Source organism: Kryptolebias marmoratus, linkage group LG5, assembly GCF_001649575.2.
Source record: "Kryptolebias marmoratus isolate JLee-2015 linkage group LG5, ASM164957v2, whole genome shotgun sequence".
In the NCBI taxonomy this organism is placed as follows: domain Eukaryota; kingdom Metazoa; phylum Chordata; class Actinopteri; order Cyprinodontiformes; family Rivulidae; genus Kryptolebias; species Kryptolebias marmoratus.
The window spans coordinates 8,552,813-8,567,389 of record NC_051434.1 but is presented as its reverse complement, the minus strand read 5'-3'; the positions used below and the strand labels follow the sequence as shown (position 1 = coordinate 8,567,389).

The 14,577-nt window shown below is 39.9% G+C and overlaps 1 protein-coding gene across 5 annotated transcripts in view; it reads right to left on the bottom strand.

Moving 5' to 3' along the window:
• Nucleotides 1-3,875: 3,875 nt before the first annotated feature.
• Nucleotides 3,876-14,577, bottom strand: part of trps1 (trichorhinophalangeal syndrome I) — a 104,727-nt gene continuing 94,025 nt past the window's right edge. For all 5 annotated transcript variants that reach the window (XM_025007492.2, XM_025007498.2, XM_025007490.2 and 2 more), the window contains exons 10-11: nt 13,880-14,002; nt 3,876-10,089 (exon numbers count right to left, since the gene is read on the bottom strand). In XM_025007492.2, the coding sequence (XP_024863260.1) occupies nt 8,497-10,089; nt 13,880-14,002 (1,716 nt within the window). In that variant the 3' untranslated portion in view covers nt 3,876-8,496. The remainder of the gene's footprint in view (nt 10,090-13,879; nt 14,003-14,577) is intronic.

Genomic DNA, 14,577 nt, shown 5'->3' with positions numbered 1-14,577 from the left:
TCAGTTGTAGACGTACATTCAAATATTACTTTGAGAGTTTCATTAAAATCCGTCATGTTACTCATTAGATATTTTGCTAACAGACACATAAATACACAAACAGGCAGCCCTTTCCGCTGTGACTCAAAACCATCGGGTGAACTGACTCAGACCTCCGAGCATTTTGTTTAAGGATTGGAGTTTTGTTTTGTTGTAGTTCAGAAAAACAAAAACAAAACAATTTCCCCCGATTTATTATAAAATATTCATGATTACGTTTATAAAATTGCACTTTTTAAGCAAGACTAATGGCAGGCGAGCCTGAGAGGTTGGAAAGCAATAAGAGAGAACACTTTGAAAAGGGAGAAGAGAGCGTTTGCTGATACTGTAGCAATTAACGTAGTGAGGAGGAAATGGGGGGGGATTATGAAGCAAATCCCTCTACAGTGGACCTGAGAAGCTGATGATATACAGCTGACGTAACCGAATGATACAGAGCTCTAATTATACTTTCATCAGGAGGGAAGGAGGTTTGAGGGATGGTTAGAGGCTCGTTTCATTTTATTTTGTCCATTTGTCCATCCCTCGATCTGTCTATGGATTCTTTATCGCCTGATTGAAAAGCGATAATGTTTTTGCTCATTTCTCTCTGTTTGTTTGTCTGTACTGTTGGCAACGTATCTTAAAAATCACTGAAAGGATTTTAAAGAAGCTTTCAAAAAGTAGTCATTAGATGAACATGCACTATTGATGAATTTTTTGCCCACCATAACAAAGGGATCTTAGTCAGTCTTACATATTTTAGCTGCTGAGGCTGATCCAAAAACTTAACCAACCAAAACAAACCAAAAATTAACTTGTTGTCTGTTAGCAAAATATCTCATGAACCACTGAATGGATTTTAATGAAACTTTCAGAAAGTAATCAATGGATATATACATCTACAACCGATTAACATTTAGAGTCAACACAATTAAACATGGCTAATCGACTAATCAACCAAAACAGCCTTAACTCAGACAATTCTTGCAAACACTGAACTGAAACATGGTGTGGTAGTAGCTGAGACTCATTCACAACACATAATCCAAGCACTAACAGATCATGTAATGTCTCACAATATAGCATGAGACTGAGCATAGTGTTAGTTTTCAGGTTTAACCAAATAGTTAGAACTTATTTTTCATCAGAAAGGCAGTAGATGATATGCATTCTTTTCAGGAAAGCTAGGCCTTTCATTTTTCCCAGCATTCATTGCAGCAATACCCAATACTCCGGCTAACTCAGCCCACATTACAAATCATTTACAGACGTGCCATCTATCAGTGACCTTTTCCATTTGTCAGAATATGAAATCTGATCTGTCGTAAAATGTCAGCTAACAGGTAACAGCTCAATCAGGCCTCATGAAAACATGACATCCACTATGGCAACGCTTCATTATGTGTCCCCGCACACACCAACCGCACGCCAGCGTTCACCCCGCGGCTCTCTCGCATGCAGACGACACCGTCGTCAAACCTTCTGTCATCGGTGTGAGTCACTCATACATAAACATGAGCCACAATAAACAGGAGTGCTGTTTAAACAGGGAGTCAGGCAGGCTGACACACTCCCCGGTGGGGGGGCCAACGGCGCACACAGAGAAGATACCACGAGCATCTTGCTGGAAGACATCCAACGCGTGCATCCTTCATCTGCTGTATAGCATCCATACGGGGCAGAATGATTGTTTTTACACTCACTTCATTTCACACTTTGTTCGTTTACTGGATGGCTTTTTGCCTCTGGCGGGATCATAATTATGTGCTGCCGCATGTGCACGGCACGCTGACCTCTTCAGCAGACACCGGGGCTGCTTGGTATTCTACTCCGAAGCCGACTTTCTGTGGCCAATCATCTTGCACTTGTACACTTTCAGCACACACACAGATATAAATGGCACCATGCTGCTACATAATTTCCCTGCGAGTTCAAAGGCAGAGTTAATCAACCCTGATCAATGTTCATTTTATAGGCAGAGAGATAAAATGATAATGCTACACATAATACAGGCCAAAGATTAGAAGCCTCTCTTTTTTTTTTGTCTTTTGACAGATAGTGCCACGGTGCTGATTAAGTCTGTCAGAGTTCCTGACCCGAAGAAGCCTTGGAGGAACATAGGTTCTCAAATGATATTAGTGGGGTGTACACGGGAAGGAAAAACCTCCAGTTATCGGGTCCACGGGTCAGTCACTGAATGGCTGCTTCTCCATGAAAATGAAACGATGCGGCGGTCGTTATACGCCAGAATATGTGGTTAGAGCAGCTCTAATGTCAGAGTTCAGCTGAATTTCCCAGCTAAAAAGTAACAGTAGAGACGGTTATTCTAGAATTTGGGTCCAAAAGTGCTACGTAAACGTTTGCCTAATCTTTCATAAAAACCTTAAAGACAAAATTGTTAAGGATGCAAATAAGCACTGAAGCACCATTATTACTATTCAATCTTTTTTTTTTTCTGTCACAGTTTTCAATTTGTTCTGTGTCCTGCAGAGCTGATAAACAAAAGTGACAGAATAATACATCACGACGCGCAGCTCGATCAGGAATATTGTGCTGACTTTTGGTAAAGGAAATGGTGGGGCACAGATCAAATTTGCAAAAACCTGCCAAACTTTCATGCAGGACTTTTGGTGAAATGCTCGTCATCCAAAGCTCAGGCTTACTTCACCGTAGAAACATCACTCAAAAGTTTAAACAGGACACAGGAAGTCGAACTTTATGTGACTAAACTTATTGCAGTTTAATGATTTTTGAAGATTTAACCTCAGAATTTCTAACTTCCAGTGTCACATCACACTGACATTTGAGCTAATTTTTTTTGTCTTTAATTCTCTCAAACTTCCCAATACTTACATCCAAACGTAGGAATTTTTATCTTCTTCCATCTAGTCTCTTCTTGTGGTTGCAACCTTTCACAACTAAAAAACAAAACGAAGAAAACAGATGTGACAGCCCAAAAAGCTCCTGTTTTGTCTCATTAGTCCAAGAAGTTTCACTCCAAAATGTGAGTTTAACACACATCTTGGTGAATTGCTTTTCAGCTTCGTTTGTGTGCGTGTTTTTGTCAAGAGTGGAACCTCTTGGGTCTTTTTTTATGATTTAAAATGTGATGGATGGTACGATCAGAAAGTGGCGTACCTCGACTCTTGAGCTCAAATGGTTTTGGATGATTTCCTTGGCCTATTTTCCACCATCTGCACTACCCGTCCGGGGTTGCATTTCCTCTTGCGTCCACATCCTGGGAGGTTGGCTACAGTCCCACGAACTTCATACTTCCTAATAATATTGGCAGCTGTGATCAGAGGAACATGACACTTCCTGTACCTTTATCTTTAATACGGTTATCTATAATCTTCTTGTTATTTGGAATTTCAGGCAGTGGCTTCTATGGCCTATTATTTTATTGAAAGCTTTTTATAGCAAGTCGCTGTCTACTAAGACAACCTGTTCTTTGTGCAACTACAGCTGAAGCTTTCTAAGAAAGTAAAATTTTAAGGAATTTGTCTTGAGCAACATGTTTCTAGATTGTGATGCTTTGAAACTTCTGTTAGAAATAGGGGGCTTAAAAAGCAATAAGATCAGGCAGGTGGCATCGAGAAGCAGATGAAGAGAGGAACAGATGGATGTTGTGGGGCTCCAGTATTCAGAGAACACAGCGGGAGGCAAGTTTGAAGATTTAGGAGTTCCTTTTTTTTCTTTTTTTTGAAAATTCTACCTAACCTGGAATAAAAGCTTGATGTGGATCTCATTAATCCACAGATGCCAGATTAAACTCCACATGCGGAACAGATCACAACAAGGCCGCACCCAGATAACCCCCCCCCCCTTTTTTTTTTCAAAGAAAGCTCCAGTTGTCCATTTTGAGAATGTTATTACTTTTATTAATTATCATCATCATCAACAACACTATTCTTCAAGTTTAGCTGTGTAACAAACTTTTCTTGGCTGTCAAAATATGTTGAAATATTTTTGCATGAGACAAAAAAACAAACAAAAAAACTAAAAACAACATACAGAAAAAGTAGCAGAATAAAATACAACATGAGAGAACATAACCTAAAAACAAAAAAAAGGAAAAATAATGATATTTACTACAAAAGCAATTCATCTGAACAGAGAAAATCCTACTAGAATATACTGATTAAACATATAAACTTACTGTGTGTGTTCTCAGCCGGTATTAAACTGGCCCTGGTTAACACTACATCCCAAAATGTACACTCAGTTTGTACCTCTGCAGAAGTGTATGTGTGTGTGTGTGTGTGTGTGTGTGTGTTGTCCCTTCCTTGGCAATAAGAACATAATACATGGAGTGCAAGCAGTTCTCTAAAACACATTCTGACAAAAAGGAAAAACAAAACAAAACAAAAAAAAACACTTAAGGCCTCCAGATGTAAACGCTGATTTGAAATGCCGTCAAAGTGAAAACGTACAGTCACTGTCCGAGTGAAACAAGGCCATACTACGTGTCCCGTAGAACCGGACTTTTTGTTTTTTTATAAGCATATAGTTGCATAAATGTTATCATGATCTAAAGGAAAAAATGACGACTTAAAAGTTTTCCTATGAAGGTGATAGTCTATATTTGATTTAGTCCAGCTTAAAAGCTAAGGCAGCTAAATTAATATGGGATGAGGCGCCGGAAATATGAAAAGTGCATTTTTACCTTTATTTTTTTTTAAACTCTGAACTTGAAAATAGGGAGATTTTCCTTCAAGTAAATGAAACATCTTGGCATAAAAAAATAAATCCCATTTGTCCCGGAAGCCACAGAGAAATCTTTTGTGGTTCATCAAGATGATGCGTCCGTCCGAATTTCACAAATAAAGAGCTAAATTAGTTCATGCTTTTTATCACAGAACCCCGAAAATTGACTCCAAGAAACCCAGCAAAAATACATCCTAAAAAGATAAGAACTCATAATGTATTCGTGTTCATTGTTCGTCGTTTGATTGAAGGCAAATGTAAAAAACATTAAACGCTTTTTTTTTTTCAGCAATTAACCGTCAACCAACCAGAGGTGTGTTCAAGTAATCCAAACAAACATAAGCTGCTGCTGATAGAGGCGTACAGTGAAGCTTACAGAAAAATCAACACATAAAAGGACAGACTGGGCGTTGAAGGGAGGTTAATGGACGAACGAAACAAAAAAAAAGAACAGAATTGTTACGAGTGTCATTTGCTCCCACGCATTCTTCAAATGCCCCCATTATCCCATCTCAGGCAGCATCCATCCCTTTGTTCTGTCTTCAAAACAAGCAGTGCATAATTCCTTTCTTTATTTTGTTTTGCTACAAAAAAAGATGTAAACATTTTTTTTTCCTTAACCAGCAGCCTCTTAACGAGGTACCAAACCATTTTACTCTAAAATCATGAAATAGTTTGAGCAGAAGCCCAAACTTTGCACAAACGATGAGGAATATTTCCTAAATAAAGAGTGAATTTTAGGACGAGAATCATTTTAAGTGTCGCAGCAAATCGAGCTGCTTTCACCTGTAACATGAACAGACTGTTTAAACTTCAATTAAAAAATTAATGTTTTCTTCACCAACCTGCTGGTTTTCGATAGATTTCCATGAACTCAAACTGTGCTCAGATCTGATGAGCTGAGATTTCCATTAACTAAGAAATACGATTATGATTTAATCTAATTGTGAAAAATTGAAGCTGCTTATGGGTTAACCTGGAACCAGAACCACTGATTCGTTGTCCTGTTCAAACTTAATTTCACGTTTTTTTTTACATTTTGCACACAAAAGAAATTTTCTAAATATACTTGACCAATTTTTGGGGGCCAAAATATCATTTGATCATTTCTATGTTAAAATCTTAGATAAAAATCTGACAAAATAATGCACTAAAGATGAACTCTAAATAAACTGAATGAATGAATATCATCTCTATGTCTGGACGATAAAATGTCCAAATTGTTTTAATCAAATATAGTTCCAACTAAAGCATGTAATGTGTCAGCTGAGCCGTTCTGCCTGTGAAAAGTAGTGTACATCGATCCAACAGCTGAAGTATATTCAAGAGGTGACGGATGTTAGAACAGGGATTTGTTTGAACCAACATTTACTGAAACACGGAGGATTCAGACACTTATTGCATGAGAACCAAAGAAGTTTGCGCAACATCTGCCAAACGCTTTCGTAACAGTTAATACAGAGACAACAAAATGTCCGTCTGCACAGAAACAGCACAGGCAACCAGGCACTAAGGGGAATAGATTTCACTCACGTCTTTTGGATAAGCGTAGAAAAATAACTATTTACCTTCATCTTTTTAGCTCGTTCGCTTCTGTCTTTAGTTTTTATTTTAATATTTTTATTTTATTTCTATTTCTATACTATCACGCTCAAGAAAACCTTTTTTCAGTTTTTATTATTTTTCCAGTAACTAAGGCAGCGAGGCTGGAGAAGTAAGGGCCAACAAGACCAGTAAAGACCAGAGGGTTTTTTAACTCACTGTGGTGACTGTCGATGAGAAAAGTTCAGAAAACAAACAAAAACAAACATTTCATAACTACAACTCAGTTACAGGAGCCTATAGGTGAGGTTTTTCCAAAGCTGTGGTTAGGAAGTGGGTGATTTGTGATGAATTTGAAAACAAAATGATAATTTAACTTTCTTGAATAATATTTTAATAACTTCTTGGGGTTTTCAGTATCCTTTAAGGTGTAACGTAACAGTTCCCATCCATAATAAAGGCAACATGTTTTCCAGGTTTTGTAAAAGTTGCTAAAATGCTACATAGAGGTAACCTAACCGACTCACAGCAATGAGATAAGAATCTCTGTAAACTGCATACAGAGAAAGTTTGTTTTTTTTACAGTTAAAACTCAAACATTTGATCTTTTTGATAAAATGTAGGGTTTCACTCCCTAAGTTTCTAAGTCTCTCTCTCTCTCTAACTTTAAGAAAACAGACATTAAGAAAACGAAACGTTACGTCGTTGACCTATTGACAAATACAAAACACAAGGAGAACCTAGAAAAGAGAACCAAACTGTAACATGCTACAAAAAAAAGAAAAGAAAAAAAAAGAAGAGAAAATCATTTCCCAGACCGTTTACAGGTAAAAACATGATGTGTCCCATGCTGTGAAACAGGCGGGTTGGTGTGCAACACGTGCGACCCCTGAGGACTGAGAAACTGAGCATTCATGACGTTTACATCATCATGTGGGGACGGACGCACCCTTTAAGCCTCGCGCGCATACTGTTAAATGCAATCACACAAAGGCACACGCCGTGCCCCTCCATTTGTCGTACCACTTCTGTCCGTCGACTTCTATCAATGCAACGAGTCCCATCAGGAACACAAACACAAAAACAACAACAAAAAACCTCAAATAGACTAATTTTTATAGTACCATTTCCTTTAAAAAGCATTATTTACCTTTACAAAACAATAAGAAAGTGTAGCAAATTGCATTTTTGTATGAATACACCATCATTGTTTTCATTATTACTATTATAATTATTATTATTACTATTATTAATATAAATTTCAAGCAGGTTAATAAATGGTTGTTCTAAAGAGGCAAGCAGCCAGGCACATAGCTAGTTTCATGGCACAGAGGAAGGTAGAAAATAATAGTTTTAATCCAAATGGATGTAGAGAACACTTCAGTCTGGAGTTGGATCGATTTGATCCGTTTCAACTGGCTTTAAGCAGTTTCAGACAGTCTGAGTCAGATCCAGCTCAGGTAATAGTCAGTCACCACGCAGAGATGGCGATTTTGCATTGATCCAGAAGCTTTGTTAGTTTGAGCAACAGCACGACATACGTGAAACAAACTGATCCACTTTGTACCGGCTGAACTGCGACCCAGCCCTTTGCGGTTTCAAATAAACCAGTTTGAAACGAACAGTCTTAAGTGTTTTTTGGTTTTTGATCCATTTGCACAGTTAAAGAGGACGTGTGCTCTGAGAAAATAAAACAAAACAAAACGAACAGCAGTTCAAACCAGATCAGATCTGGTTTTGCCTAAATAAACCAGTCTGAATGATACACCAGACTGGAATCAGCTTGTTAGCATGAAAAAAAATCAACGCAGCCATGTTTAGGGTTTTGTTTTGTTTTTTTCTTTTTTGCTCTGCTGTATAGTGGCTGTGCAAGGCCACACCAACCGTGAGTCCAGTCCGCTTCTATGGAAAGCACATAAAGTGGATGTGTCTGAAAGGTGGTTTCAGCTGGATGCCAGCACCCGATGACTTCTCGCCACTGAGCTGTCGGGTGACCGTTACTCAACAGAGGCTGTTTCTCCAGCCTGCCTCTGCTGCAAGTTCAGCTGCAAAGACTTTTTTTTCTTATTATTTTTGACCATTTGACAGCTTCCAGCATAAGGATGCGTTCCATTTAGTGCCCAGGATCAGCCCGTTTAGAAACAAGCTAACCTCCAGGAACTTTAAGGCGTAGAGCCCATTCATCCAATAACATGTTTTAAGGGTTTGTATGAGACACAGATATATTTAATTTCCATCAGGGAGCCCATCTATCTTATTAGACTCAGCTACAGTCAAGATCTCTGTAGTTTTTGAGATTTCGTCGCTGATATCTGACACAGTTTTGCCTCCTAATTCCTTGTTTCCTTCCCTTACTTCCTTTTCAGGACGTGATTTATTGTCGTTGGCTTCGCTGCTTGCATTTTCCTTTTCCTGGTTGTCCTGACATGTTCCTATGACTTCATCGCTGTCACCTGGGATGTCTCCGTCTTCTTGCTCATCGTCAGTCTCGTTTTGACACTTGTACTCTGGTGTCAACGTGGCATTCGGAGTTTTGCCGTCTCGCGACTGACCCTTCTGCTGTGACATGTTGTCCGTGTTCCGATGCAAACCCCGCTGTATGTGCGTAGTGAAGTCGTAACGGTCCGTGCACATGTGGAGGCAAAAACCGCACTGGTACGGCGCCTTGTCGCCATGGCAACTCATGTGCAGGGCGTACATGACCTCATCCAGGAAGTAGATCCCACAGTGGATGCAGCGATTGGTCAGGTCGTCCTGCGTGGCTGCATCCACCTTGGTGCAATTTGACGGAGCGCTCGATTGACGTTTTGTCGCATCATCTTTCACTTCCTTGCCCGTGTCCTCGCTCAGGTTCCCTCCTTCATCTGTCATCTCTTCCTCCTCTTTCTCACCTTTCCAGCTCCCCGCCCGCCTCTCGGTCAGCGGCGACCCCAGCCGTCTCCCCTCGGCGCCGTTCGTTGACACGTGCGCGTTCGCGACGCTTGTATCTCTTTGTCTTATTGCAAGATCCAGCGGGGCGTCGTTTTCTGATGGTGCTGCGGAGGAGTTCTGGGTATGATGAGGAGGCGGGTAGTGGGCAGGGGCCGGAGGAGGTGGGAGAGGAGAGTAGGGAGAGGCACAGTAAGGCACCGTGTAGCTCTGCTGATGATACTGCACAGGAGTCACCATCGTTCCCAGATGGTGGGCGTTATTACCAAGGCCACCCGGGCTGCTGAGATTACTGATGCTCCCAGGGACCCCAGAGGTGGCTGCCATCTTATATTTGGTCCAGAATCGAAGCCAGTCAGACTCGGGTGTCAGATCAGGTGAGATAGTTAAAGGGAGGGGTAGCGAGAAAAGTGGATATTGATATTTCTCAATCGGTGACCCTGGAGGTGAGTAACTCGACGGTTTAGCTGGACGCATGTACTTCTCGATTGGACTGCCTCTTTCAGAGCCCGCTCCCCCTTTTCCCCCCTCTCCTTTTGAGGTTACCCCTCCGTCGGAGATGGCCCCGTTGCTCTCGGCGACTATGGCTGGGGGAGGATGCGTCGGGAGGAGGAGAGGAGGCATGCGTCTGTGTATCTCCAGCGTTTGATTTGCCAGGAAGGCTTGAGTGGATCGGGGTGAGCGCGAGCGGGGGGAGGGCTGTTGGTTCTTCACCGACGAGCAGCTTCTGTCTGACTCCTCCCCATTCATGCGCTCCTCGCTGGCGATTCGCTGCTGCTTGGGGGTGGGGTTTTCCGACGACAGTAACTCTGGGTTGAGGCGTTTTCGGGTCCTCCGTCGGATGATTTGCTCGCCGTTGTTCTGCTTGATGATGTTTAAAGGTCTGGGTGTCTGTAAAAAGAGCATAAACAGATAGAAATATGGGAAAAAAAGGAGGTTATTACACAATTTCTCTTCTTCTGATTTATTACGCTTCAAAGCCTAGTGACTTAACTAATAAATGTCAAGTGTACATATCCCAGAATTACCTGACTACGATGAAATTTAATGAATAAGTGGGTTCATTGATTTAGTAACCACTTGGAATTCAAACGGCGCAATCAAGTGTGGATAAAAAAAAAGGCCTCAACGCTTTTTGAGTAATCAGTCAATGTAGCACATGCAAATGAAATGACTGCTTGTACATAAAGTGTTTTTATATTTAGTCGAAAAATAAAAAACAGAGTTTTAAGAGAATCAAGAAAATAAAATGAAACTTCAGTGATCAGTTTAAAAATGTTCAAACTGGTGTTCAAATCGGTTTGGTAGATGTATTGTCAGCTGCCCCTGCTAAATAAAGTAACACGGTAACATACCCACCACCCCACATGGATGTACCTTTTGCCCTCACCACTAGGGGGTGCACTTGCATCTCATGTAAATTAGTTTTGCCCTGAGGAGACAAGTTTACATCTGCAGCAAAAAGTCTGTCCCATACGAAGTCAGCGGAAGATCCCAACTGTGTATTTATTAATATAAATCAGCTCATTCCAGCAGTCAAAATCATGGAAAAAAAAACCCTCAATCACTCAGTAGTAGAAACCTGAATAAAGACAGTAAGTTCTGTGTCATTAAAACAACGTTCAGCTTTTCAAAGTTGGTAAAAGTTTAATAAAGTTTATTAAAGTTCACACTGAGAGGTTAAAATGATCAGGCACAAATCTCCCTGGGTTTGATTTACAACTTTTTAATGCCTGATTGATCTAAAGCAACCTCTGCTTCTATAGATTTTTCTTACATTTATTTATTTAAGTATATCACATAAATATCACTAAAATATTCAAATAAAGACAAAAAAAGAAAAAAGGAAAAGTGATTCCTAGCATGCCTCTTTGCATGTTGAAATCCTCGAAGCTGTGGCTGAGTGTGTGTCCTTAATAGCAGCCAGTTCGCTTTAAAGCATGATTGTGTGGAAAGATTTAAGGAAAGATGAGTCATTCAGAGCAAAAATGAGATGTTCCGCTTGAATTTCAAACAAAAAAAAAAAGAGTGCTGATGCTGATTCAACTATCTTCTGATGCACAAGCTTTCTGCACCAGAGCTGCTCTTCAGTTAACCGTCTCCACTGTTAACCAGAGACGTGGTCCACTAATGATTTTACTACAAAATTTGGACATCTGAATCAATATTAAAAACATGTTACACCAAGAGGGACAGCCTAAAGCATTAACACACTTACAGCACAGACATTCTTCTTTTTCCTCTACACTTTTCTGACTCTGTCTGCTTTTTTTTTTTTTTTTTTAAGAGGTAAACAAGGAGGCGAGAGAAATCACAATTGGGAACAAACGAAGAAGAGGTGAGACGAAGGTCGGGAACAAAAAGGGAAAAGAAAAACAAAGAAGAAGAAACTAAACTTCCAAACTGCACACTCATTTTAGCAGAATCTTAAACGGTTGATGCTGGAAGTTGTCAAAATAAAAATAATAGAGGAAGACAAACTGATTGGTTGACTGATTGATGTCCTTGTCCCCCCTTGTCACCTCATAACCTTCAGGAACGTTTCACTGATTAGTTGCCTCCATGTTTGTACTTCAGTTAGATAACGTGATGGTTACACAATAAGCGTACTCATTTTAGAGATTTTGCGGTATAATCTTGCACCCACAGCACACTCTAATAAAAGAAGACAGTTTTGATTTGTGTACTTTAAGGTAAAAGTGATGGTTTGGTATATCACCTGGGCTAACTTGCTGCATAGTTCTCATCCTTTTTCCCTTGTATTATATGTCGTTCCATCTGTTTCTGTCCGTTCTTGAATGTTTAAGTGGACATTTTTGCCAAATCTTTTCTCTACTTTTATCCATCTTCCTTTTCTTTCTTTTTCTTCTGCCCCCCCACCCCCATCCTTATTCATAACTCTCCCTTCCCCTCTCGGACTCTCAAGTGTTTTACTAGCTGCTATCCTCTCTAATAATGTGTGTAGAGCGTATAAAACTTTTATTATGGGATATAAAATATGGTTGTCGTGAAGACTGCCAAGAGTGGAGGGAGCCGGAACGTGATTGGAGCAGCAGATGAGATGAACGGGTTGAACCAAGGACATATACGGGGTGGGAAGGAGGAAACAGGGCTGTAGCTTGATTTTTCGCTAATTTCTTCAGTAGCTTATCCTTTTAAAGGACTGTAACATGATCAACCCACTGATTCCTTTATTAAAATTGTGATTTAATGCCTTTAAACATTTACTTTGAAGGTTTTACAAGCGGAGCTGGAAAAAAAAAAACCAAATGTGCGAACATGACTCACATAACTCAAACGTCTTGTATAACTAATAATATTTGTTCAGAGCATAATTAGGCCGAACACCTTGAGAACATGTCTGAATCAGCTCGATATTCTGAAGTTAACTAAATACCAGCCTGGGTCTTTAGCTCAGCTGCACTTCGCACAGTCTAATTAAATTTGGGATTTCCGTCGACTTTCCCCGGGCTAAGATGTTAAACTTGATTCATCCAATCGCATTTCTCACTCCACGTGACGGGCTCGCTGCGGGGCTGCGAACGGCTCCGTAACTCCCAGCACCCGCCTAAATTACCCATACCATTCTTCCTTCCCCACAATATCACATTTTCACAGTGGGGTTCGAAGAACACATACAAGAATTGCATTATGCGCTTTTTCATTTGCATCATATGCTAATTGACCGCATAGGAGGAATGATAATTAGTGGACGAAGTGTGTGGGTACTAAAACACAGCAGTCCATAAAGTGGCTACAGAACAACCTTTACTTTACGAGTCTCATACAAGTGGATATGAGTTTAGACCTTCAGATTAATTAACTGAAATGATTTTATTTCTCAGTCAACCACATATTTTTTGCCATGAACTCCAGTGCTCCTATGCATTCCTATGGCAGGGACCTTTTGTTATCCACCTCCAAAAGTGTCTCTACCTTTATTTATTTATTGGGGCTTGTATATGAATGCATGGTTTCGTGACCTCAACTTTGAAAACCACTACATTAGAGTCTTTTCTTGGTCTAGTCTACATTAAAAAAAAAAAAAAACTCCTGGGATCTGCCATGTCCTGGACGACACCAACATACAGTATGACTAGACTACTACTAATTGATTTATTCTATCAAAAAGGAGAATTTTTGGAACGATTGGTGGCATTTTATTCAATGCCACTAATAAAGTTTCCTAATGCCCAACCAAAGTCTGTTCTCTTTTTTTATAACAATACTTCCAAAATGTTTAGATATGCAAATGTCATCAAGTGCATCTATTCTTGGAGAAAAAAAAGAAAAAAACCCAAACATATGAGGCAATTAAGAGTGGTTTTTTATGATTTGTTGATATCTTTACGTAAAAGAGATTTTACAATGACAAATAAAAAGATGTTATTTTCAGGTCAACATGTTTGTCTCAAAAGAAATCTTCAGAAGGTAAATAGGAAAAATGAAAGGTTTTGAGTGTAACTGTGACTGAAATGGAAATGTCTAGCGCTGCAAAATAAAATCATTTGATTCAAAATGTGAACATTTTATTGGAAACAACTAATAATGAACAGTGGTGTTCAGTGCTAATAAAAAAAAAATAGGCCCAATTGAGTTCTTTCAGTTTGTCTAAGGCAGTCTATGATATGATGCACAGTTGGAGCAGACGCCAAATGTGATTTTTGTGTTAATAACTTACCGAATGTAGTTTTTGGTATAAACCACATGCGTTGCAGACGTAGCCCCCGTTAGCATTCTTCCTCCACAGTGATGTCTTGGTGGTCAGGCAGTTTGCACAGAAAACCCCGCTACCTCTGCGCCGCTATGGAGAAAAAGAACAGGCAACATTAGAAGCTGAGGAGTTAACATTTAGACTTGCGTAAAAATATTGTGGGGATTATGAAGATTTAAAGTAACGAAGAGAATGGAAAATATTTTAACTTAATATCAGCTAATTCCCTAATAAAACCTTTGCCATGCACCAGTGGAGTGGAAGTTTATCCTGCGAAATGGGAAATAACCCCTCCTCTCTGCGGTCATTTTGTCTTTCTAGAACAAGGTTAATAGAAAAACCCTAACCAAACCTCCACAAAAAGAAAATCATCCAATTTATTCGAACAGCTTGTTTGTGTTTGAAATGTGAATATGCGAGACTCTTGAGATACTGCGGGAAATTTTGTCAAGTGCTACTTGAGAGACACGAGGGGAGATGAGCTCTGCTTTCACCTTGCAGGGTAAAAGTGTTGCTCTGAACTGCGGCAGGTTCTCTGCAGGCAAATGTTGGACTTTTTACTGTATTACTGTTCTCATATATAGACCTCTGCAGCTCCCGGTGAGGTGGTGCATACAGAAGTAGTGTGTTCAAAAAGGGGTGGGATGGTGGTGGTATTGGGGGGG